This window comes from Pleurodeles waltl, chromosome 1_1, assembly GCF_031143425.1.
Source record: "Pleurodeles waltl isolate 20211129_DDA chromosome 1_1, aPleWal1.hap1.20221129, whole genome shotgun sequence".
Classification (NCBI taxonomy): Eukaryota; Metazoa; Chordata; class Amphibia; order Caudata; family Salamandridae; genus Pleurodeles; species Pleurodeles waltl.
In genome coordinates this window covers 659,095,628-659,123,046 of record NC_090436.1, presented here as the reverse complement: position 1 = coordinate 659,123,046, position 27,419 = coordinate 659,095,628, and the positions used below count along the sequence as shown (strand labels likewise).

At 43.7% G+C, this 27,419-nt stretch overlaps 1 protein-coding gene across 1 annotated transcript in view; it reads right to left on the bottom strand.

Moving 5' to 3' along the window:
• The window catches only part of DMXL1 (Dmx like 1), a 1,414,533-nt gene that overhangs the window by 478,857 nt on the left and 908,257 nt on the right, over positions 1-27,419 (bottom strand). Inside the window, exon 27 of the mRNA XM_069226844.1 lies at positions 19,035-19,162. Coding sequence (XP_069082945.1) covers positions 19,035-19,162 — 128 coding nt within the window. The remainder of the gene's footprint in view (positions 1-19,034; positions 19,163-27,419) is intronic.

Here is a 27,419-nt window from a genome sequence, read left to right as displayed (position 1 = left end):
GTATCTAGCTTGAATGGGTATGAAATGCGTGTAAAGAGACTAGATAAGCACTATCTTCCCAAAGTATTGGTAGTACTTGAAAGGTATCACTTTGGCATAGGTTTTCAACTACCTGAGCAGCCAACGTAAGAATATGTCACTGCATTAAGACAACTAGCATCCACTTGTAATTTTGGAGCAAATGTTGACAAACGAGTAAGAAATCAATTCATGTTAACCTGTTCTAATGACAAAGTAAGGGAGGAGTTATGACTGAAGGGATATCCCAAGCTGAGAGACGTCATAAATATACCAAAACAAACTGAGCATTCCCAAGCATGTGTTGTGGTATTACGCGAAACAAAATCGAAACAACCAATAATAAACGCTATTGGTACAAAGAATAATCATTTCTTGTGGTAAGAAGGGGCATTATGGTAGGTGTTGTAAGAGTGGGGTTATTCCCCAAACCAATGGGAAATTGAATAACAGGAGTGGGACGAAAGTAAATTAAGTGAGTGTTCTGAATGAACCATATCTGTTGCAAATATCCGATATGGTCAATGGGATACATGAAATTTGTGGTCCTCCCATGGATGTTCTGGTGGTAAATGGAGTGGAGGTGGAAATTATGCTGGATTCTGGTGCACGTTTGACCTTGGTGTCGGATGTGATGTTTGACACATTTTTCAAAGAAAAAGTAGAATTGCTTCAGCATGATGTTAAACCTTATACATGAGGGGAAAAGCCGATTGAGATAATAGGGTACTTACAGGGGCATTTTTATTTTAAAGTTAGCATAGCAGAGGGTAAGGTGTATGTTCCTGTGGTAGGAGATACAGTATTAGGTTGGCTTCATAGGAAATTATTAGGCAAAACTTTAATCCCAAATGCTGTTCCTCAAGTCCAAAAACGTTGTGTGAAGAATGTTCCCAAGGATTTGGTAGCGGAACTGCATGATATTAAGTTGAAAGCAGATGCGGCACCAATCTTCTCCAAAGTGAGGAGTATTACTTACGGTGTTAGAGAGGCTGTTAAGGTGGAATTGGATGGACTTTGCAGTGAAGGTATCATGGAGCAGGTGGAGGTGACAGAATGATTAGCTCAGCAGTGGTGGTCCGCAAGCCTGACAACAAAATTAGATTGAGCATAGACTTGAGAGAACTTAAACGTGTAGTGGAAGATAGACTGAATAACTGAAATGGTGGGTACTTTATCAGGAGCTAAGTTGTTCACCACCATGGATCTTACTTCGGCATACCAGAAGGTAAAACTTACGGATTGGTCAAAGAATTGTACAACCTTTTTTACGCCATTTGGCACATATAGATTCAATTGCATACATTTTAGTCTGTGTTCTGCAGCCTCTGTGTTTCAAAAGTTAATGACAAGGATGTTTAGAAATATGGAGGGAGTCCTGTAGTTCCAGGATGATATATTAGTATTTGGTTCTGACATGGAGGAACATTTGACATTGAGTCAAAAGTGTACTCCAATTTTTTAAAGAAAGCGGTGGCCTTCTCAAAGCGAAGAAATGTATGTTTCCCAAGAAGAAATAGCTTATTTGGGCCATGTCATCTCAAGTCAAGGAGTAAGGCCTAAAGACGATTTAGTCAACATGATACAACATTTATTTAGGCCTCAGATGAAGGAGGTGGTGCATAGGAATGGGAGAATTTTATTCTCAATTTGTTTAAAACTTTGCTAGTAAAATTTGTGCCTTGAGAACCCTTTTAAAAAAGGTGTTACATTTGAAGGGACTGAATCGTGTGAAACTGAATTTGTTGTTGTGAAGAAGAGTTTGGGAAAAGCTCAAAGTTTGAGTAGCTTCACTCCAGGACTGAAGTGTGCTGTTTATACAGATGCCAGTAAAAAAGATTTAGGAGCCTTAGTGAAACAACTTCAAAATAACTCTGAGGTTAAGATAACTTTTGCCTCAAGGGACTTGAGAGGATCGGAATCAAGGTATTCTACCATTGAAAAAGAGTCTCTTAAAGTGTATTGGTCTATTAGGAAATTAAAAACATTCTCATGGGGATAAAGATTCTAAGTATATTCAGATCACAAACCATTACATGAGATCTTTGAAAAAAAGACTTCAATTCAGTGTCCAGTCGTATTTGTAAATTACAAGGTTGCTGGTGGTCTTTCGAGGCTGGTAACCAAGAATGATAGTTGAGATATGGTTGAAGGTTGGTGGGTGGATGAAGACATCAAAGTGTGCAAGGTCACAGAGGGGAGTATCACAGATCCTGAATGGTTGGATGAGATTTGCACAGATAAAACTCTAGTTGCTATGTGTGACAAAATTCAGAGTGATAAAGTGTGGGAGGCATTGAATGAGGAGGAGAAAGGATTTAATAGAGTTTGAAAACAATTATCTGTGAATGGAGGACTTGTCATGAGAAACTTGAAATTAGTACCTCTGGAAATTTTGACTAAATGATTAATAGACTAAGCTCATGTAGGACATTTAGGAGTAGCAAAACTAGGGAACGATTGAGGTGTGAATATTGGTGGCCAGCGATGAATGTTCAGATCAGATCAAGAGTGTGTGTATAATGTTCACTGTGTGACAAGGCTAAGAACACCTCCCATGATATGCAGAGAAATCCCTCTGAAACCCTGGGAGAAAGTTGCGGTAGACCACGTGGGTCCCACGGATATAAGAGCCAAGGCAGTTTTGTTGGTATCGATGGACGTGTTTTCTAGATGGACTAAAGTTGAAGCAGTCTCAGTAGTTATACGATTTTTGGAAAATATTTTTATTAGGAAAAGCGATCCAGGAGCTATTCTCACAGATAATGGGGTTCAATTTACATCAACAGCAAAGGAAGAGTTTTTGAGTGCAAGGAATATACCACACAAGAAACTCTTGCTCCATCATCTCCAAACAAATGGAATGGTGGAGAGGGCTGTGCAGAGTGACTTATTAGGGAGTTTCAAGAGAAAAAGTTTCCCAATCAGACTTGAGCAGCAGTAACTGTGCATACAATTGATGCGAAAATACGGATGTTATCATGAGTGTATTGGTTTATAAGCTATGGGCATTCATATCTTTGAAACTAGTCAGGCATTCAAATATGAATGCAAATTTATTGGTTAAGTAAAAGTGGAACTTCACTAGTTTCAACTTCAGTTTTCTACAGAACCCACAACAAATACAGATAAACACAGATAAATTTAGCAAAAAAATAAATGTGGATTTACATAATGGCAGTAAAAGCTCCATGATGTCTCCAAGTTCAGTAAACCACTCAAAGTTATTAAATTGTTTTAAAAAGATTTTAATTTGCAAGAGGGACATATTTTGAACTAGAAACGTGTAGTTATGATCAACAAATTAAGTTATCTACTATTTTTGCTGAATATGTTGTTAATTGTACTGTATATTGTATTGTATTATCATTTGTATTATGGTATATGGAACAGTTTAGTCTTGTGGTTTTGTGTGATTGTTCTATACTGTGATTTCCTCTTGTTCTATAACATTTGTAGTTTTTCCCCTTTCTTCTCTATCTTCTCTGTGTTGGTTGTCTTTTTTTCTTCATTTTCATTGTTATTAGGGGAAAGACATGTGGCATTTAGTTATGTTCTTTGCTTGGAATTTGCTGTGCCTTGCTTTCCTAAGTTCTGTATTCTGGTAGTGGGCAGTTGAGAGATAAGAAGAAAAAGGTTGGATGTTTGGAGGTTGGAGTCCTTTTTTTTTGCTAATAAACCATAGTATTTTAAACCTCAGCAACACTCCTGGATTCTTAATGTGTGAACCTATACTACAAAGGTTTACATTGACTAACCTGCAGTACAGCAGTCTCACTAAATATCATTAAAATTAAAACTTGACTCTCTGTAAAAAGCCCATAAAAATGGAAAACGCAGTTTGGAAAAGATTCAGATGACACTTTCCTAAAACAGAAATGAAACAAAAGTCCAAAGAGCCACTGACGTTTTAACACAGAAACAGACAGGGTAGAGGAGACAGGGTAGAGAAGAAAGTTCTGAACCCAGAGCGACGAAAATAAAAAACAGAAGAGAGTATAAAAGAAGACCATGGGACAGTTTTGAATTGCACCTCACTGCTTCCCACATAGAGGATCAGAGGGATTATTAGAGCCTCGCCTTCTTTAGGACATACAATTAAAACTGGGAGAGTGTTTCAAGAGAGAGATAATAAATATGTACTAAAATGAGAAGCTTTATTAAGGGAAAGTTCAGTAATTAAGTTTTAAAGAAAGAAATACTGATCAAAAAGAAAGGGCCTGGCTCACAAACTGCATTTTGTGGTATGTTAAGTAGTAAATCAGTAGTGCTACTTAATTACTACAAAATCCAATTTACACATATGCGTAGCAATCTCTAGCTCCACTTTTCCTATGGGGAGATTCTCACATGTGCACGTTTACTATTTAGTAGTAAATGTGGAAGGGACCAGGAAGAGTGGCTTGAAAATGGGAAATACTTACTACTAAATGGAGTGATTTAGGGAATAGTAAGGAAGGGTTTAAGGAGGGTATGGAGGGGTATAAGAAGGGCTATGGAAAGGTTTAGGGAGGGACTGAAAACAACCTACACAGGAGTAATCCCACTGCTATTCACAAACAGTACTTCTAAGCTACTACAGCCAAAAAGACCCTAAACTGTAGCAGACGTACTCTGGCTCAGACCTGGAGTAAGTTCAGCACCATATAAGACCAACCACAGGTACTTCAAAACTTTGCGCTAGAAAATACTTGAAGCAGGGACTGAGAATAGAAACCAGTAGGAAATAATGTTAAAATAAATACATTTATTTCAACTTTTAAAAATATTTACTTAAATTTAATGCTAAATTAAAATTACAAATGTGATGATAAAATATTTTTTTATTTTATAAATAAAAAATAATGCAACTTACAAAATAAATTACTTAAATCAAATCTAAGGAGCTTTCAAATTAAGTAAATATAAATATTTTACTTAAGGTGGGATTTTTTTCAAACATACATTAAAAAATGTATTTAATATATTTAAACTAATTAAATATCTAATTACAATTAATATTTTGTTGTGCACTTAAAATATAGACAATTAATTCACAATAAATATTAATTAAAAATATTTGTACTAATTTTATTTTTGAAAGTTGAATAAACATTTAAAAATGTTCCCTATACTTTATTACAAGGAGATCTCCACCACACTGATTTTGAGGATGGAGGTTCAACGACCACTGTACTGACTGTGACAGTGCGACTGCCTGATTTGGATGGTGGCAGTCGGACTGCTGCCAACTCCTGACCCAGCGGTCGGGACAGCGGTGGAATTGGAGGCTGTGCCAACAGTGGCACCGCCATCCATATTACGATCTGCCTTTCTGCCGACCTTTTCATGGGGGAGACGCCGCCATGAAAAAGCCGGCGGAAAGGCAGAGAAGGGGCCTCAGGGCTGCCCTTGCACCAACATTGTCCATGTCATGGGCAGTGCATAGGCCCCACTGCCAGCACAGGTGGTATGCTCACTGTTTGTCAAGGCAACAGTGCATCTACCGACCAAGCTGGCAGCGCAGTCAGTGCAGCTGGCATTGGCTTCAGCTCTCCATTAGAGCCAAAGCCAACGCCAACGCTGCCGCACTGACTCCGCCGCAAGCCCCACGGGAACATCGTAACACGGCAGTCGAGAGGCCAACGGCTTTGTGGAGTCCTCCTTGACTGCTGCATTGGCGGTATGGCAGTTCGACCACCAGGGTTGAAATTAGGCCCTAAGTCTGTGTAAACTCATAAATGTGGCTACACCATCTGTTTTAGCAGGTAGAGACATAAATGTACACTTGCAAATGGTGAACAGCCAAAAGTGGTAAATTTACAACAAAGTTTAAGAGTATATTTCCACATATACATTTACTCATGTAAATTCACCTCTGTTATTAGGCACCAAGATCTTGAAGGATGGGAATGGCTAACTGCCAAGTTAGTTCAGTTTCAATATCTGAGCTTCAAAAATAAGATACATGTGAAAAAGCAGCTAGTTGCAACCAGCTTTTAGTTGTTTGTTTCATGAATTTAAACCTAATGGATGTCAAATCTAAACTAGAACGTTACAGGTATTTTTCACTTTGCCTCTAATTTTTTACTGAATTTATTGATTTTATTAACAGGATTCTGTATAGCAAAGTTCACACTTCATGAGGAGTCTCTTGGTGTTTATTAGCTTAGATATGAGGAGCTTTAGGAAAGGGTGTTACTATGAGAAAAGCCAGTTTTTTTTCTTAAACTTTAGCAGCTGTAGCTGTGATCTCATCTCCGGTGAAACTGAGTTCCATAACTTAAGCCCTTCTAAACTGAATGTTCTTACACCCCACCTTGTGTATGTCAGGACTAAAAAGGTAGCCTTCTTACAAAATCGGAGACTACTCACAGGAATGTATTTCTTCAATTAGTCCAAAAAGAATTTGGGAGTTGTATCATTGAAGATTTTTTAGAACCAACACAATGCTTTGAAGAGAACCTGTGTTTTTTTTACTGGAAGCCAGTGTAGTTGGCTAATATAATAAAGACAGTCACACTTTTTAAGATAGAACATGGATCTTACCAGTGCTTTTTGGATTTTCTGTAAGCAGTTTAGGGATTTTTGAGGAATACCTAGATAGGCAGGTGAGCATCATCTAGGTATGATTGAACAAAAATGTTTGCAAACATTACCTTGTGGGAAAAGGATAGGAATGTCATTTTGTGTCATAGGATGTGAATCTGGTGGAAACAGTATTTGGTTACATTAGTAATCTGTTTTGCCAAATCCAAATGAAAGTCTATTAAGACTCCCAAGTTTCTCATAGAGGAAGCTGAGCTGGGACAGTCTCCAGGTAGCATGGAAAATAAAAAGCCTCACGTATAAACACAGGCAGGATTTCCATTGTAGTAGAATTAGGATAAGGAACTTTTGACCCATCCAAGATGCTATTGTATTCAAAGTGGCTGATAGTCCGATGGTGGGGTTACTGGGGTCATCTTCTAGGTTGCACCTGATTGACAAATTTCTGATAGATGTATCTGATAAAGATCAAGACACACAAATAAATATAGACTTCTATGGAGCTAATATGTTGATACTAAGGTACAAGGTCTTTCAAAGAACAACTTATGAAAAAGCACAGTCTGGAAATCAGAACTATGTTGGGTGTGCTAAATGAAGAAAGATTTGCTGTAGAAGAGTGGCAACATTTTGGCTCAAGGTCTTTGATCGAACTTATTTGATGCAGGGGAACAATGTGGCGAGACAACATCTTTTGGCAATATTCCAGTTTCATATAAGCTTATAGTCTTATTTCTACACGCAAAAGACATGGAAGTTATTGGGGCGTTTGACTGGAAGGAAACTGATACTGAGGGGGTACAAATATTTCTTGAGCCAGGTAACTGAGGAATGGATTTCAGAACTGCTAAAACATGCCAAATGTGAAAGACACAAGTTACTTATCTGTGACAATAGTTCTCCAGGGTTGGTATCTTTCATGGACTCATAAGCTTGAATCTTTCCCAGTCGCCAAGGTGGAAGCTTCCGGTCACATACAACAGCACAGCAAAACAGTAATTATCCATAGACAGAATTGAACAATGTTAGTTTAGCAGCAAATACACCAAATGGGAAATGATAAAAACTCCAACTAATAAGGTGGAAGTGCTTTTAACTTAACCTCCCATACCTTGAGACTACCATAGTTCAGATTTCAAAGCACATGCATGCAGGAAGGAGAGGTGGAAATACGGGAATCCAAAAAAGATATCAATGCTGGAGAACTATAAAGAACTATACTTAAAGATAAGTAACTATTTTTTTTCTCCAGACTTGGATATTTTATACTCAATACAGAAAGGAAAAGGAGAACAAGGCTCAGCTTAATGAAAAAAGGCTGCAAAGTACTGCTTGTCCTATTGTAGATTCCCTTTTAAGTCTGTTCAGAAAGTAGTATATCATGAAGGTATGGTGATCTCTCCAGGTGACTGCCCTACAAACAACTGAAAATGAAACGCCAGCAAATAGCAATGCCATAGCAATAACCCTTGGGGAATGTGCCACATTTAGACTCTCAGTGCTTGTTGGATTTGCTGTGATAGACCTAAAAAGCTGCAGTAATGTATCTGGTGATACTCTTCTTGAAGAGGATGAACCTTATTTGGATGTCCAAAAGAAATGAAGAGTTAATCCGACTCGGACTCCCTAGGTGTTCCTGCCTTAGCTACCTAGAAGCCAAGGCATATTTCTAACACTAAAAGAGTGCTCCGCCCTTCCAACTTTATTTAATGTGTTTGGAAAGACACCTCTGAGAACTGGCTCATTCAGATAAAAATCCAGATTCAAGTTAGTTAACTTCGCGCTCAGTGAACTTCACTAAAGATTCTTTGATCATGAGTGCATGTCGCTCGCTAATCCTTCTAGGAAAAGAAGGGTACTTTCCAAGAGGCATATGTCAAGTTTGGACTATGGATGGGTTCCAAAAATTTCTTTATGAGCTGCATCAAGAATGCATTCCATTCATGTTATATTGGGAACTTCTGCACTGGTGAGAAGAACCTAACGAGACCTTTAAAAATAATTTGATTACTTTTCAAGAGAATAACAAAGGTATGTACCTGGAGCAACAGTATCTGGAGATCACCATTAGATGCACTCTTAAAGAAATGCATTTAAGATTCAATTTCACCAGTAGTAACAGATATGCAATTAACTGACGCAGTTGAGCATGCACTGGCACAAGCTTTGCAATACAAACCTGTTACAGAAAAATTATTTCCCAGCCTATCATGTCTAATTAATGGAGAGTACCTTAGCCTAAGCAAATAATTTTTAAGAGTCTTTTACATCCCTAGATGAAAGAATGTGTTGTGCTTGGGAGCCACGCTAAGCAATAATGGACTGGGATGAAGTGTCTGACTTTTGGAGGGACACTAAGAATGGGCTTATGCCCAGATGGGACAGGAGAAGAAATGGGACAGTTGTAATATGTCTGGGTACCAGGACTAACTAAACCATTTTGGAGCCACCAGGCTTCAGTATCGTTTCTCCAGCCAAGTTCTTGGTAACCAGTCCTGGAACAATAAATAAAAGGGAGGCAGGAAGGTTCCTATACAAATAATTGAAAATGCACCTCCTCTTGCCCACTGGTGCCAGTGTTTCCTGGCAAATAACTGCCATTTTGTGTTGGGCTTCAGTGCGCAAAGGGCAGGACTAGGTTTTACCAACGGCTGAAATACTCTGCCCAAAAGCTGCTGGTTTAACTCCTATTCATTGCACTCTTCCAATGATCTGCTGTGTGAGTCCGTTCATTTTTTTGCTTGTTATAAGAGGATGTTCCACTGCTAGTGAGAAGCCATGGTCGATTGCCCATTCCTATACCCACTGTGCTTCTTTCACCAGTACTAGAAAGGCATATCCCCTTGTAAAACGTAGTGGTGTCCATGTGAATGAAGACAGATGACTGTCCATTTCTGAGCAGCCATCTGTGTATGGCTCAGCTCAATCCCATTTATGGATAGTTTTGTCCCTGTTAGTGTCCATAGACTTTTTGCTGAGAGCTTTAGAAGTTGCACCACACCATCCCATCTATGGAGTTGTCAATCATCATCACAAAATTGAATGGCAGTAGTTCGATACAGAGGACTACGGAAATGTTGCCCTACAGGCCAACCACTGAAGAAGTCACTTACCTTTGGTAGTTATATTTCTGGTGAATACATAATCTTTCTACAGGTTCTTTCTGCAGATTTCTCACCTTCCAAGGTTCCAACTGGTCTGGAAAGGAAAGTGATACTTACCCTGTAGAATCATTTGTTTGCAGTGTAATGCTGTAGATTCAGATGCCCTGCATACGTCTGCCATCTAGTGCTGGGGTTGCAAATTTGCAGGTTGATTTTCTTTGGAGAAGTTTTCAGAGTATGAGATGTGCTGTGAATGCTACTTTAAAAGACAATGCTCATGGACACAACGAACAGCTAGATAGAGTCTCTATCAGATAATGTGTTAATGAAGCTAGGTAACTTGTTCATATGATAGATTATTCTAGCTGTAGATTCCTTACCTTAGAATAGATACCCAAGCCATAACCTCCTGACGGTGGGCTGCAGACAAATTCACTTTAGACTAAAAAGTCCTGTAGGACCAAACAGGCAAAAATCCCATTTCTGCAGACCTGATTGCCAGGCCGTAGTGTTTGACAAACGTGTGTAGAGGTGCCCACATTGCTGCCTGATGTATGTTCAGGACTGGTACACCTCTTGCTAATGCTGTGGTAGCAATTTTGCCCCTGGTAGAATTGTCTCAAGTCCTCAGGAGGCTGCTTCTTGGCCAGAGCAATGCAGATGCAAAGAATGACCCAGCATGAAATGGTTTGTTTCTGGACTGCCCAACCCTTCTTCGCTCCCACGTACTTCACAAAGAGTTGGTCATCCACCCAGAACTCTTGTGCAGTCAAGGTAGAAATGCCAATGTTCTTTTTGGGTCCAGTCGGTGGAGTCCCTCCTCTTTCTTAGAGGGATGCAGGGGAGAAAAGAAGGTAGGCAGGGTGATAGTATGACCCAGGTGAAATGGGGTCACCATCTTAGGGAAGAAAGAGGCACAAGTGCAAAGCACTACCTTGTCTGGAAACATTGTGAGATACGGAAGCTTGGATGACAAAGCCTGCATCTCATTCACCCTCCGAGCAGATATTATTGCCACTAAGAAGGCTGTCTTGATGGTGAGCAGCTGGAGGGGACAGTTGTGCAGTGGCTCGAAGGGAGCACACATAAAATAGGTGATAACTAAATTTAAGTCCCACTGAGGCATGAAAAAGAGTGAAGGAGAAAACACACGTACAAGCCCTTTGAGAGAACTATGTACAATGGGTGGTTTGAACAATGAAGGCTGATCAGGCAGCCATAGAAAAGCAGACAGCAGATAGATATCCCTTGAGTGAGCCCAATGCAGAACCCTGCTGGGCCAGGGACAGACTAAAGAGAAGGAAATCAGAGAGAGTGGCAGAAAGAGGATCAATAGATCTTTCTGTACAATAATCTACAAATCGCCTCCAATGGCAGGTGTATACCATCTTGTTGGAGGGACACCTGGCCGCCAGAATAACTTTACAGACTTCAGGAGGAAGGCTGAAGGCTGTCAACTGCTGCCGCTCAATTTCCACGCAGGAAGGCGCAGAGTTGACATGTTAGGTTGGGAACTCTCCCCTGCTGTTGCGGCACAAGATCTTCCAGAAGGGGCAACATAATTGGAGGATTAATGCTCATTTTCAGAAGCTTGGGATACCAGACTCTCTGTGCCCAGTCCAGAGTCACAAGGTTTATTTGGGTCCGGTCATTCCTAATCCTATTGAGAACTCTGGGCAGAAGTGCAATAGGTGGAAAGGTGTACAGGAGACCTGAGCTCCACTTGCGTTGAAAAGCACTGCAGAGCAAGTGCCGCCTTGGAAATGCCAAAGTGCAATACTGCCGACATTGTGCATTCTCTTCAGAGGCAAACAGATCTAACCAAGGCTCAACCCACTGCTGAATGAGTTGTTGTGCCATCTCCGGATGGAGACCCCACTACCGATCCGCTAGACACTGACGCCAGAGTTTGTCCACCCAGGCATTCAGAGAACATGTCAGGTGTTGAACCACCAGGGTTATGCCCTGCTGTTCCAGCCATGTCCAGAGGTGCAAGGCCTCCTGACAGATTCCAGGACGACCCCCACACCGCTTGTTGCAGTACCACATTGCGGTGGTGGTGTTGATGAACACCTGCACTACCTTCCCCTTGGCAAAAGGAAGAAATGCTTTCAACGCTAGCCGGATCACCCAGAGCTCAAGTACATTGATGTGGAGTCCAGATTCCACCAGAAACCAGAGTCCCCTGATCTCTACCTCTACCAAATGGCTTCCCCATTCCAGAAGCGATGCATCTGTCACTACTGTGAGATCTGGTTGGGAAAGGATGAGTAGTCTGCCTCTGACCCAATCGCAGTTCTTTCACCACTACTGCAGGTCTATTGCAGTTCCATCTGAGATCTGGACTATTTCAGGTCCCACTGGAGAGCCCGCATATGCCACCTGGCATGTTTTAGTAACAGAATGCAGGAGGCCATGAAGTCTAGCAGCCTCAGAGTCTGTCTCACCGAAATCCAGGATAGAGGTCGAAACATCTAAATCATAGCCTGTATATCCTGGAATCGCTGCTCGGGAGGATAGCCCCGAAACTGCACTGTGTCCAGAACAGCTCCAATGAAAGGAAGTGTCTGTGAGAGAGTCAGGTGTGCATTCGGCATGTTTATAGTGAACCTCAGTGAATGCAGGAGGTTCGCCGTGGTCTGGAAATGGGAGACAATTGCTTGGGGTTAAGGGGCCTTCAACAGCCAGACGTTGAGGTAGGGAAAGACTGAAGCCCCTTACCTGCGCAGATGAGCTGTGATCACAGTCATCACCTTGGCGAACACCTGAGGGAAACTGGGCAGGCCGAAGGGGAGCAGGGTAAACTGAAAGTGTCTGTGGCTCACGTGAACCACAAGTAACACCTGTAGGCTGGCATGATTGGGATGTGGAAGTATGCATCCTGCAAGTCCAAGGCTATCATCCAGTCTCCCTGGTCTAGGGCAGACAAGACCTGAGCTACAGTGAACATTTTGGATTTCTCCTTTTTGAGAAAGAGATTGACGCCCCGCAAATCCAGAATAGGGCAAAGACCCTTGTTCGTTTTGGGTATTAGAAAGTAGTGGGAATAACAACCACTGTCTACTTCTGATATCGGGACTCTTTCTATCGCTCCCTTGGCCAAGAGAGATGTAACTTCCTCGCGGAGTAAAATCAAATGATTCTCCATCAGCCGTTCTTTTGAGGGAAGCACTGGAGGAGGGAAAGGCTGGAAGGGGAGGGACTAGCCCTTCTGTATGATCTGCAAGACCCATTTGTCCGATGTCATGGACCGCTAGTGAGGGAGATGATGACTTAACCTCCCTCCAACCGGACAAGTATGGTCTTGCAGAATCACACAAGGAGGGCTTGGATGCTGTGGCGTTAGGGGGCTGGGTGGGGGAGGACTTCTGGACAACCCCATTTGGGTCTGAAGGCACCACTACCACATACCCAAACAAGCTGTTAGCCTGGCAGAGGAGAGTGGCTGGTCTATGGATGGCGCAGTGCCATGCCCTTCCGCAGCCATGAAAATGGTGAAAGATAGATGGTTGGCAAGGGGTCACCGAGAGGCCCAATGACTTGTCCGTAATCCCCGGGAGTCCTAAAAGTGCTCTGTGCTGAGTGTGCCTTTTCACCAAATAGGCATGAGCCACCTAAAGGCATATCTGTAAGGTTTGCCTGGACATCCCCTGAGAAGCCAGATGTTTGTAGCCAGGCGTGGTGCTGAAGGGCCACTATCTATAAAATAGCTCTGCCCAGCGAATCAGTCATGTCTAAGCCACACTGTATGGTGAACTTTGCCTCATCTCTCCCATCTTTCACTGCTTGGAAGAGAATGGCCTGAGTGTCCTCCGGGACCTGGGGCAGCACTTGCGCCACCATATCCCACAGCCTGTGGGAAAAACAACCCAATAAGGATGAGGTGTACAGCAGTCTCAATACCAGGCTTTTGGAAGAAAACATCTTCTTCCCAAGGTGATCCAGCCTCTTGCATTCCCTATCAGGGGGTGCAAAAGGGAAGGCGCCCTGAGAAGTAGAAGCTTGGACTACCAAGCTCTCAGGGTTAGGGTGCTGGGTGAGGAAACTAGGGTCTCCTGGAGCCGGGCGATGGCAGCAACCTACTGTCCTGTTTACAGGAGCCCCTGTGCTGGATTTGGACCAGGTCCCCAGCAGGACATCAGTGAGGGCTTCATTAAAGGGCAACATTGGTTCAAACGAGGATACCTCTGGCTGAAGCACCTGTCAGGAGGTTAGTCCTGACTTGCACCAAGAGCAGTTTGAGGTCCAGGACCTTCTCTGCCCTTTGCACTACCATATCATAAGATGCCCCCTCCCCCGTTGCCACAGTAGGAGGAGAGTGCAAGCCAAAATCTGGAGAGGTGCCCTGTTCACTGGCCTTTCCTAGTTCCTCAAACCAGTCCCTAGAAGCCATCTGGGATTCTAAAGGGTCCAGAGACCCCCTCTCATTCCTCTCTAGTGCCTGGCTGGTCTAAAAAAAAAAAAAAGGCTCAGGCAATAACCTGGCACCTGTGGGCGTCGTCAGAATCGTGCGATGCCGTTCCGGCTCAGACAGCTAAATAGGGTTGGCACCACCAATGAACGTCAATGGCATCGGGAGTGTCGACTTTGGGAATGGTGCCAGAGAAGGTTGACTGTGTGCAGCCAGCGGCATTCAGGATCCAGAATCGAATCCCTGAGGCCCCATCGAAGCAGAGGCCGAAGCCCCTGGTGCAGAACCTGATGGGGCTTCCTCTGACCTTGTAGGGCCAGAAGTCGCTCCAACGGGGCAGGCCCACTCAAACAAGCAGCGCATGGCCTCGTAAAATTCTGTTAACTAAACAGGGGAGCTCCAGATCTCGGAAAGGGGGGAGGCTCATAGTCGGCCCTGGCAACAATTCCACGGAACCGTGCCTGGAACGTCAATGTTTCTGGCTTGCCTCGTCAGCCAACGGGTGAGGTGAAGTTGAAGTTCGTTCAGACTGCTTCTTCTTGTGCCTTTTCCCCAAGTGCCCAGAGGACCCTGAGTGGGATGAAGAGGACTTGGGGCTCCTGGAGCGGTCCCACAACCTTTTTCGTGACCATGACCTCCCCAGAGTCTCGACTGCGGATGTCGACTGCCAGCCGCAAGGAGTTTCAGGGACCGCTCCCTCAAAGCTTTCGGAGCCATGGCCCAGCAGTCTGAGCACAACTTCAAGTTGTGGTCGCGCTCGAGACACCAAAGGCAAACTAGATGGGGATCCATCACCAACATGGCACAATGGCAGGCACCAAACGGCTTGTATCCCGTCTTCCTCAATTACATCCTCACAGACAAAAACAAAACTTTGACAGAAAGTCGAAAAAAGGGCTGTCAAAAAAAGACAGAGCAGTAGCTCTATCCCAGATATGCACTTAACCAGCGCGAAAGGAAAAGAACTGACGTATGTGCACTTGGGTGGCATCTTTATAGGCAACCATGACGTCATAGATGGCTACAACAATGCCGAAGACCCCACGCGAATGCGAACTGAGCCACCTAGCGGCGTGCAGGGCTACTGCTCAGCAAAAAGTTCCTGATTCTAATCTGACACCTGGAAATTCTAATGTAAGGAATCTGCAGCTAGATGTCTCTATCAGATTCCACCTTACATTGTTTTTCGCACAGCAGGTGAGAGCTTCTATGGAGCATAGCATGGTTCATCATGTTTATTGTGCAGTGTGAACTAGGTAATAAGAGGAGAGATCTGAAATCAACACAAGCTTCCAGGAAGAGGGTGGGCTCATGTACAGCATTAGACATTACAAGCAGGTGCTTACAGGGTATCATTTTCCGTTTGTAGCATGTGGGGCTGTAGAAACACATGCACTGCATAGAGTGAAAAGCAGTATCCATCATAAGCGGTGGCCAGCATGTGGATAGTGCAGATGTCTGGAACAAAGTCCTTAAGATGGCCTGGCCAATTGACAGCCTGCTGCTGGGCAATGAGTGTCCGCACAGCAAACTTTAGTAAAGTTGTGAGGCTCCTACAAGGTAGTCGCATTGTGGATGTCTGCTAGCGGGATGTTACCTAAGAAGCCAGGCTGCTCCTTTCTTGAGGGTGGAGTAAACTCTAGGCAAAACATGTAGCACTCTCTTAGCTTTGTAGTAGCAGATTTGGATGCACTTGACTGTCCATCTTGCTATATCTGCTTTAGAGATGCAATTACCTTTGTGAGGCTTTGCAAAGGCTACAAACAGCTGGTCAGACGCGTGAAATGGTTTGGCCATGTCAAGTTTAACACTTAAGATCTCTGTTGACATCTAATATGTGACCGCTTTATCGCTACTGAATCTGGCTGCGGAAAGAACACTAGGAGACCTATGGTCTGCTTAAGGTGAAAAGGTGAGAACACTAAGAGACCTATGGTCTGCTTAAGGTGAAAAGGTGATACTACCTTCAGAAAAATTGTTGGATTGGTTCTGAGAACAATACTATCGTTGTGAACCTGAATGAAAGTTTTTTTGTAAGGGAAGTGCTTGCAGCTCACTAATGCATCTGAAGGAAGTAATGGTCACCAGGAAGCTCACCTTCCAGGAAAGGAAAAGAACTATAGGGGGCATGAGAGTAAAGGTTCAAAAGGCGGCCCTATAAGTCTGGTGAGGACTCCATTAAGGTTCCACACAGCAAGCTATTGACGGTTCTTTTTTTAAACTTTTTTAATCAACACACATATATTCTTAAAGTGCTTTTATACAAGTTGTTTCACATGTTTTCACATATATTTTAGAGAGCTTTTATATGCAATATTTTATTCAAATGTTCTTATGTGCATATTTGTGTATATTTGTATATGCAATATTTCTTAGCATTCATAAGTTTTATGATTTTAGAAATATATAATGATCAACACTTTTGTAGTATGATGTCTAAAAAAAAAGTCTATCTCAACCCACAATCTGGCGATTGTTTTTAACATTGTGGCAATTCTCATTCAGTTAGTTTGTATTCATTCTGGGCCTGTTGTTACCTTTTGTTTATTTCTATTAAAAACTGTGTTCCTAGAGCACACTCAAAAATACAGATACCACTCGTTAGGCTGGTATGTTTTTTGTTTATATTAAGGGGTGCAGCAATTTACAGTTTAAGCTTATTACTTACAAAGATGGTGGCTCACTATCTACATGTAAATTGAAGTATTTTATGGATATTAGTTTAGCCTTGTAGAAGCCTTAGTGTCTCCAAACCTCGTTTTGTTTTGTAAATAGAAGATAAGCTCAAAGGTCAGAGGGTGTAAATAAGCCCCAGGATTTCACCATGGATTGGGAGAGGTCTTCGCACTAGAGATATCACCAGAGGTTCTGCTTAATTGCCAAGCAATTTATTCTCTACTAGTGAGCTGATTCCACTGACCATGTCCAAGAGGGCATGCTTACACCTTCTCAGTGAGCAACTTTTACTGACCAACCTTAAAACTAGGCTCCTTGAGGAAGATATTAATTTCCACAATACCTCAATTCACTTTGACTTCCTGTCTGGGGGGAGGACTTAATTGAGATTTACTTTATGGGGGAAGCCTGGACCAACAGACTCTCCAGAGCAGGATGCTGAGAAAAACGAATCAGGGTCACCCGGCTACCTGCTTGTTCACTGGTGGACAAGAGCAAGGTTCAGTTGAATGGCAGTAAGGGCTCAGAAGAAGCCTGGCTAGGCTGTAAAATGTCAGTAATAATATTAGTTTAATCACAACACATGCAAGTTGTAGATCCAGGATCTCAGCAACATGGCTGATCACTACTGCCAAGGAAGCACTTCCATTGGAGGCCAAATGAGAAAACCAACTCAGTATCAGGTGAAGTATCCAGCACACTGGCACCCTAAAAAAATCCACAAGCAAACAGTCAGCATGATAATGTGGGGGGAAAGTCACCCCATTATCTCAGCTGTCATCACCTACTTGAGGTAAACATAGTTCGGAGTTGGAACCGAGAGGCGGGTTGGGACACTGACAGCAGCTTTGTTGTAGGGACAGTGTTTTTCTGAATCTGACTGTATGGTAACTAAGGGTATCGGAATGAAGTTGGGAAGCAACCTCGGCTGAGGCCAAGAGGAGTTTGTCTTGGAGTCATAGATCTGAAAAGTGTCCCTCACTGGCAACATCGGGACCAGCATTGACATCGATGGGAATAGTGGAGGCCACTGAGCCAGAATGGAAGTCATCACTGGCATTTGTTGCGGAACCCGAGGAGGGTTTAGGACATACAGATGATGCTAAGAACAGATCCGCCAGCAGTAATCTGAGTGGAGGCCCTTGTGCATTCTTGGGTCCCAAAGGTGTGGCAAATAGAACAGGAAGAGTAGCAAACATGGTCTACCTAAAGGATGAGTCCCACTTGAGCTTCTTATATTTCTCCTTCGATTTGGACTTTGACTTATTAGATGACCCCGACTATTTAGAGGACCAGATGTGGGAACAAACTCAAAAGGGGTAATGAGTCTGCCCCATCAACTTTGAGTCGGAGCATGGACTTGCATGGCTCTTTCAGATGCTCAGCGATGTACAGCTTTACTTCATGGTTCAGGATCACCTTTAGGTTCATAAGGGTGCTGTCTTTACAAGACTTGGAGGTGTACTCTGATCCCAAACACCAAAATCAAACCTCCTGCGGTTCAGTCTTCCACATCTGTTTCTGACAGGCACTGCATAGCTTCAACTCTCTAGTTTTAGGATGGAACATTGTTCCCTAGCAAACTGAATTTAAATTTTTGAAGAAACAAAATGTCAATTCAACAAAAAAGGAGAGCAGAGCTTCAGGGCAGCATTCAAAGGCACAGAAAGAAAAAAACTGGGGCTTATATGTGGCTCTGGGGCAGAACTAAGTCAGTCTTGTGATTTGGGATATTGTAAAGGTGAGGAATCTGCAGTTAGAAGTATTCATCAGAATAAAAACTGGATCCTTAAAAATGTCTCATCTGAGGCAGTGAGGAGCAATAATATTAGGCTACAGACACATTTGTTAGATCCTTCAGAGAGGACAAGCTAACTATCGAGCACCAACGTCCCATCCTGGTGATACATAAAAGGAAATGAAGGAACTAAAAGCACAAAGAGTCCAGAGAATGGAGTGGACATTTTTGTTAGTATTAGACCTTTCTATTTCTGAGGATGCCTACTCTCAACGTAAAATCGACAACGACTGAACCAGCAAATTCAAGCGTATGAAGGAGATGCTTAAAAGCCTATGATGACATTGTGGCATTTATGCACCTGCTTACTTTCCAGCAGACACCTCAATAAGTAAGAACTATAATGAAAATAAATCACTTCGTATAAAGCAGTTGATGAAGACAATTTTATTGGTCACTAGATGATGGAAAAATGCATACTTTCATTTACTATCTACCAACAATATAAATTTTACAAGTACAATCATATAAAGTAATTAAAAGAAACCCTTATTCCTACCAGGCCACTGAGCTGGTAATGTATTAGGAGTCACAGTTTCATCTAAGCTTGTTGTTCTTTGGGGGTGTCGTTGAGTGAGCAGCACACTCTGATATACCATCCCTGTGAATTGGTTTGCTTGAATTGAGCTGAAGGAAAAATAAGATTGATGGCAGGGTTAAGCCAAATCTAAAAGGAGGCAAATCAAAGGTGTACTAGAAAAACAAAGGGTTACAATTTGCTTGAAACAATATGTACAGGTTGTTAATGCCTACGTGTAAGTTATGTGCTTCAACGCATTGCCATTTAAAAGGTGGTTTGCCCTGGTTTGTGAACAAATCATAGCTCAGCAAAGCAGCATGTGGCATATTCGCCACACCATTTTAAACTGACCAGAGACCTTTGAAGAGACTACCACTGAATTAAAAAACTGACAGCTTTTATAATTCAAATGAAGATGCTCTTTACATTCCTTCTAGAAAGCATGGTGGGTACCTAAGAAATATAATTTTCAAAAACACTAAAAACACACTTATTATGATGAGGGCAGATACACCAAAGTAACACCAAGATGCACAGGCTTGTCTACACCTTGAAGTAAAAAGCACTCCATATAGTAACAAGATGATAGCAAGAAACATCAGTTTTAGATGTTTCCACTCAACAGTGATTACAATTTCAGTTTAGAAAACTGAATTTTGAAACATATGTAAACTAGTGCAATGTATTGACAAGAGATATGTAGTGAACAAAAGAGTAATGAATCACAAAATGAAAGATGGACTCCATGACTGTGTAACAGTGCCATAACAAAAATATGCTCTAGACATAAACAGTAGCAATATGGAATTAAAAGCTATTTCTGTAAATAGTTCAATTTAAACATCTAAAAACTCATTATAAAAGGCTAATATGTTGGATAAAAATGTATTAAGACAATGTAAAAGGTAACAGTGAAACAATGTGGTGGTTTTATCAATCTTATTTTCGTGATAGAAGAAATAGAACAATAATCAAAAGGCAAAAGCTGTTCTCCACGGATAGGCTTTGTTCACAGTAATTGATAAGAAAAAGAATATGTGAAAGGAAGTTACAAAAAGAAAATCTTTGTCTGGTAAGTTGATATGTGAAATCTATGTGTCAGAACTGGAGCAACTTTAATCACAGTGGAAGATGGTGCTAAGTCATATGGCCAGTGTAAACACCACAAACTGTATGATGTTGGTAATAAGGCAGTGGAGTTTGTAGAGTGGCTTAGTAGGAGTGGATAGGGGCACAAACACTTGTATGGTGTGAGTGATGGGAAGGGAATACTGATGGTGGGTCGGCAAACTGGCTAGTACTAGCTGAGCTGGGGATCAGATGGACCTAATAGGTTGTGTAGAGGAGCTCCTGATGTTTTATTGTATTTTCTGTGCCAGGCATGATAATAAGAACAATAATAAAACACCGATAAGAAGAGCAGGAACAGTGAAAGCGGTTACTGGAGTGGCTTGATCAGTTCAGTTGGGGCAAGTCTTGGATACACCAATCCCACAAAATGGAGTGCCCTGTCCAGGTGGATGCCGTATGGCCATCGTCTAATGATATGAGATGCAAAAAGTACCAGTAATGATATGTCATCATCTTGCAAAATGGTATGTTTCAGCACAAAAAAGGGAGGGTTGGATACTGAGATGTTATTTTAAAATGGTATAAAAAGAACATTGCCTCTGCCTGTTCTTCTGATAGGGATCCATATCACTGTGGCCTAAGTTCTTGCTGGTGCTGACTGACTCAGTCATATGTTTCCAGTAAAATTATAACATGTCTTGTCTTTATAATTACCTATAGTTTCTTACCCGTAAACCCAGTTCTGTCGTAGGGGAATCTCCATTATAGACATAAGCACTGAATAGTCTGGCCCACGTGCGGGGACCCCGGAGCGCTACTTCCCAATATATCCTCTTATGTGGAGATGTTTAGTAAGGACTGCAGAGTCACTTAAGAGATAAAGTCATTATAAAGCCTGTAGGAGCAGGCTACAATGGCCAAATTCTTCATCTTTAATTCAAAAAAGGGGCCAGGAAATTACCGGTGTATATAATTGGATGGTGTTTTAGTAAAAAACAGCATAAATGTCTTTCACAAACCCTTTTTTGAGGTAACAGAGAAATAAGCAAGCCAGGACAATGTAGCCCCATAGGCTGCCATTATATGAGTAAAAATAGAGACTGTGCCTTCAAGAAGCCAGAGACCAGCAATATCTTATCATGCTGAGCAGGTGACAGTTGCTTCAGTTCTTTTTTCCTTCTCCTGCTGACAGGACCCTTGATCATTGAGCTCAGCTGCAATTTAGTTTTTTTCTTCAAAATTCACTTCAGAAATTTCGTGACAACTGGTTTATTCAACGTTTTATTGCCTTTTACTGACAGAACTCAAAGGTTTTTTTCTCAAAAAATGCCATCTCTTTTTGATAAGTGTCCATCCTGTGGAAGGAAGAAGGCCAAGACAGACCCTCACGAGGGCAGGAATGTGTGTGTCTGTCTACCAGACACACACACTCCTGCGTGGTATCAACATTGCAAGACCTTCTCCAGACGCACCCTCAAAGACAGAGCGAAGATTCCCTTCCATGCAACAGAGGAAAGGAGAAGACAACAGGTGCAGTCTGAAAGAGGGACCCCAGAGTGAGGAGAGGCTCATACCTCTACCACGGCTCTTTCATCTGTATCTGGTGAGCGTCCCAGAGAAAAAACGACTGAAAAACAGCAGAGGTCCCAATCGACCTCAAAACATATCGCCTCTATGTGTTCACCATCCATCCACTATTCAGCGTCAAGGAATCACTGTCATTTGCCGTCAAGACATGGGGCTTCAGTTTCAAGAACAACCAGACCTCTATTGACGTCAAGGAGTCCATCATCACTCCACTACTCGCCGTCAACCAGGTCGCCGTCAAGACATCATAGGAGATCGACCACAAGATTGATACCGACGTTGAGGGGTCAACGTTTATCGACATTGAGGCACAGAGATGGATCAACGTTGAGGAGCTTTACAACCTCCTCACGACTCCTGGATGCAAGACAGAAGAGAAGGCACCTACATATATTCAGATTTGTTGTACTCGAGAACAAACTCCCCTTCACGAGTTGGACCTGGCTCTCTGCTGCCAGTGCCATCTCCCCAACCTCCAATGAAGTTGCGGTCTCTAATTGGTGTTCTAAAAGGTCCAGTGACCCCTTCTATTCCTTCTCCATGCCTGGCTGCTCCAGAAAACGCTCAGGAACTTCTAGGACCAGTGGGTGCCTAAAGTCATGCAGTTTCGACTTTAAGTCATTGGGGATGACAATGGGGCTGGCGCCGGCGGAGGGCACGAGCAGTCCTGGTAGCTTCGGCATCGGAATCGGCACCGGAGAAGGTCATGCTGATCCGGATCAGAGATCCATGGGACCCCACTGAATCTGAGGCTGGAACCATCAGCGCCTAACCTGATGAGGCCTCCTCCAACCCCACGAGGCCTGAAGGTGCTCCGAAGGGATTGTCTCTCTTGAATACGAGGCCCATGGCCTCGTAGAAGTCTTTCAACTGAGCGGGGGTGGTTCTGGCTCTCGGAAACGGGGGAAGCTCAGATGCGGACCCGGCATTGGCTCCGCAGAGCAATGCTTGGATCATCAATGCTCCTCACTCGTCACATCAGCCAACGGATAAGGCAAAGTCTGAGTCCGTTTAGACGTCTTCTTCTTGTGCCTCTTCCCCAAGTGTCCAGAGGACCTCAAGAGCGACGAAGAGGGCTTAGGGCAGCTGGAGCGGTCCCACGACCTTCTTTTCGATCGGGACAGAGACCTTCTAGGAGTCAAGCTAGCTGGCGTCAAACGCTGGGCCACGAGCAGCTTTAGGGACCACTCCCTCAATGCTTTCGTGCCACGGCCCAGCAGTCCAAGAGCGACTTTGAACCGTCACACTCGAGACACCAAGAGCAGACCAAGTGCGGGTCCGTTATTGAAACTGCGCAGTAACAGGCACTGCATGGCTTGAAACCTGCCTTCCTGGAGGACATCCTTCAACACACTATCACAAATAGTCGACAAAGTCCAAAAAACTTATTAAAAAGAGACAGAGGGGTAGCTCTTCTCCGGAGCAGCGATAACTGGCACAGGAATCTGCTTCTAACAGTCTCTATCAAATACCTTCTTTCAACATCAAAGAAGTAGTAATACTTACTGTATTATAGACAATAACATGAATACCTAGACCTCTCCAGGCTAGGCACCTCAAGAGAAGAAAGGAACACAAGATGCATATTAAGCTTCCTCTTGGAGATCCAAAAAAGTAGAAATACAGATTATGAAACAGGCATTCTCATGTGCAGAGACAATTCCCAGAGACCCCAAGACTGATACCCAATCTGCTTCCATTCCAAAATACCTTTACAAATTACACCTAGCAGTCTAAACCCTGCCCAATGTGTAATGTTATTCCTGTTCTTGATCATTATCAAGAACCAGGGTTTATTGCTATGTTACTTGGAACGTGTTCTGTTGCCCTTCAAAAAATAAACAAAAAACATCTACATTGGGGGACTGAAATCCTACAATCTACATATTTGTATATTCCTCCACTTATGTTTTCCTTTTGTAATTCATTACCTGTTCAGTTCTATCTCTCATATGACCGGCCATTTTGCATTTTGTTTCAATTTAGCAGAAAATGTTATATCATCTTAATTGAATGTTTCAGAACTTAAGGGGAATGCATAACTAAGACTATAAGATACAACAATGAGAATAACAATAATGTGGTATTTTTTCATAATTTGAGTGGGCTAGTACCACTGTTTCAAATTCTTAGAATGTTGTGTTGACTTTTCTCACTCACAAAAAGACAGATCCATAAAACTGAGGTAGTGAGGAGAGAAGAGGAAACCTGGGTGATGGTTGCAAAAGTAAGGACTGAATGTACAAGTTACTTAACTTCGGTAACAAAATATCTGGTAGAGACATATTCTAGTTGCAGATTCCTTACCTTCGAATTTCCCCAGGCGTCAGACTGGATCCGGAGAATTTTTTTCGAGTAATACCTCTGCACGCCGTCAGGTGGCATCTGTCGACTCCGCCTGCGTCGTTGGTGTCATGCTCACCATGATGACGTCACGCTCGTATAAAGGTGCCGCCCCGGCGCGCTGACGTCAGTTTCTTTTCACGACTTTCCACGCCCGTAGCGCAGAGCCATGAAGAACACAGAGTGGTGAGCCAAAACTAGGGCCCTCAAGGTAAAGTTCCTGTCCCTAGAAATCAGTTCGCAGTGTGGGGAGGATGGGCGGGTTGGTAAGAAATAAGCAAATAGAATATGTCTCTACCAGATATTTGATCGTTCACCCGGAAGTCTTTGGTACGATCAAGATAGAACACCAATGCTCTTTTTGGTTCCAGACGGTGGAGTCTCTCCTCTTCATGAGAGGGATGTGGGAGAACATAAAAGGTAGGCAAGGTGATGGACTGTCCGACATGTAAGGGTGTTATTACCTTGGGTAGAAAAGAAGTCCTCATGCGAAGCACCACTTTGTCAGGGTGTATGGAAAGAAAAGGTGGCTTAGATGACAGAGCCTGGAGTTCACTAACTCTGCGTGCAGAAGTAATGGTGACTAGAAAGACAGTTTTTCTAGTTAAGAGCCTTAGAGGACAGTTGAGAAGCGGTTCAAATGGGGTACACATAAGGTAAGTTAAGACCAGGTTAAGATCCCATTGGGGCATGATGAATGGGACAGGAGAAAAAAGATGTATGAGGTCTTTAAGAAACCTCCCAACTATGGGAGATTTAAATAAAGAAGGCTGATCAGGTAACCATAAGATAGCAGAGAGATATCCCTTAAGAGTGCCCAAGGTGGAACCCTACTGGGCAAGGGAAAGAATAAAGAGAAGGACCTGAGAGAGAGGAGCAGAAAGAGGATCGACAGAATTGTCGCTGCACCATGCCACAAATTTCATCCAACGACAGGCGTATACAGTTTTGGTTGAGGGACGCCTGGCTGCCAAGATAACGTCACAGACTTCGGGTGGTAAATTGAAAGACGTCAACTATCGCCGCTCAATCTCCACGCAAGAAGTCGCAGAGTTGAAAGGTTCGGTGGAGGACCTTCCCCTGCTGCTGCGACTGAAGATCGTCCCAAAGAGGCAGTCTGATCGGAGGAGCTATGGCCATGTTCAAGAGCTTGGGATACCAGACTCTCCGTGCCTAGTCCGGAGCCACCAGTATTACTTGGGACCGGTCTTGCCTGATGATCTTCAGAACTCTGGGCAGAAGTGGTATTGGCGGGAAGGCGTACAGGAGGCCTGAGTTCCACTCGCGATGAAAAGCGTCGCCGAGCGAGTGCTGCCTTGGAAACTCCAACGCGCAAAACAGCTGACATTGCGCGTTCTCTACAGAGGCGAACAAATTTAACCAAGGTTCTCCTCACTGCAGGAAGAGACCTTGCGCCACCTCCGGATGGAGACGTCATTCGTGGTCGACCATGCATCGTTGTCTGAGTTCGTCTGCTCTGGCATTCAAGGAGCCTGCCAGAAATGAAGGGCCTCTTGACAAAGAGTCCACAACCCCACTCCACCTTGTTGGTTGCAATACCACATGCAGTGGTGTTGTTTGTGAACAACTGCACTGCTTTCCCCTTGAGGGAGAGAAGAAATGCTTTCAATGCTAGTCGAATCGCTCGGAGTTCCGGAAGGTTGATATGGAGACCGGTTTCCGCCGAATACCAGATACCTCTGATCTCTGCCTCTCCCATGTGGCCACCCCATCCCAGGAAAGACACATCTGTCACGATCGTAAGATCTGGTTGGGGAAAGGAGAAGGATCTGCCCTTCACCCAATCCTGATTTGTTAACCACCACTGCAGGTCTTTCGCAGTCCCTTCCGAGATCTGGACCTTGTCAGAGAGATTCCCCTGATGCGGCGCCCACTGGAACTTCAGGTCACACTGCAGAGCCCGCATATGCCATCTGGCATTTTGAACCAACAGGATGCCGGAGACCATGAGGCCCAACAGCCTCAGAGTCATTCTCACCGAAATCCAGGATAGAGGCTGAAACATCGGTATCATAGCCCAAATATCCTGGACTCGCTTTTCGGGAGGATATGCCCAAAACTGCACTGTATCCAGAACAGCTCCGATGGCAGGAAGCATCTGAGAAGGAGTCAGGTGTGACTTCGGCACGTTGATAGTGAACCATCACTTTCGTGAACACCCGAGGGGCGCTGGTAAGGCCAAAGGGGAGCACGGTAAACTAAAAGTACTCGTGACCTACCACGAATCATAGGTAACGCCAGTGGGCTGGCAAGACGGGAATGTGGAAGTATGTGTCTTGCAAGTCCAATGCTACCATCCAGTCTCCAGGATCCAGGGCAGATAGGACCTCAGCCAATGTTAACATTCTGAACTTCTCCTTTTTTAGGAAGAGATTGAGGGACCGAAGATCTAATATAGGTCGAAGACCTTTATCTTTTTTTTAGAACCAGGAAGTAGCGGGAATAGTAACCACAATCTACTTCTGGCAACGGAACCCTCTCTATAGCTCCTTTGGCCAAAAGGGCTTGGACTTCCTACGGAGAAGCGCCATATGATCCTCCGATATCTGGCCGTATGAAGGTGGCATGGCTGGAGATGTCTTGAAGGGGAGGGAGTAGCCCCTTCAGACAATTTGGAGTACCCACCTGTCAGAGGTAATGGCTTGCCACCGGGGCAGGTGATGGCGTATCCTGACACTTACTGGCTCCTGATGTACCTGCGGACTAGGAAGGCTTGGAGGCTGAGAAGGGGGTGGGGGTGGACTGCAAGACCCGCTGGCTCCCTGATCCCCGGGAACGTGGGATCCCGCGTCTTCAGCCGCGCAGGGGCTGTGCTGCATGTGCAGGTCTGTGGCCAGGTGGAAAAGGACACGGTTGGGTGCCCCTGTCGTAGCCACGAAAGGGGCGAAAGGCGGACTGGGGTCTACCTGCAGGTGCGAGGACAAGGGGCCGTGTTTCAGGAAGCCTTAAAGCGCTTGAGCGCCGAGTCCGCCTTGTCTCCGTAGAGACGTGTGCCATCAAAGGGCATGTCCATCAAGGATTGCTGGACATCCCTCCAAAAGCCAGACGTTCTTAGCCAGGCATGGCGAATCAATGCCACCATCGATGCAACCGATCTGCCCAGAGAGTCGGTCGTATCCAGTCCACATCGAATCATGAGCTTAGCTGCATCCCTCCTGTAAGGAAATGCCTCCTTGGCATGGTTACCCCCTGACTTTTTGCCTTTGCTGATGCCAAGTTATGATTTGAAAGTGTGCTGAGGCCTGCTAATCAGGCCCCAGAACCAGTGTTCTTTCCCTAACCTGTACCTTTGTTCCCACAATTGGCACACCCTGGCATCCAGGTAAGTCCCTTGTAACTGGT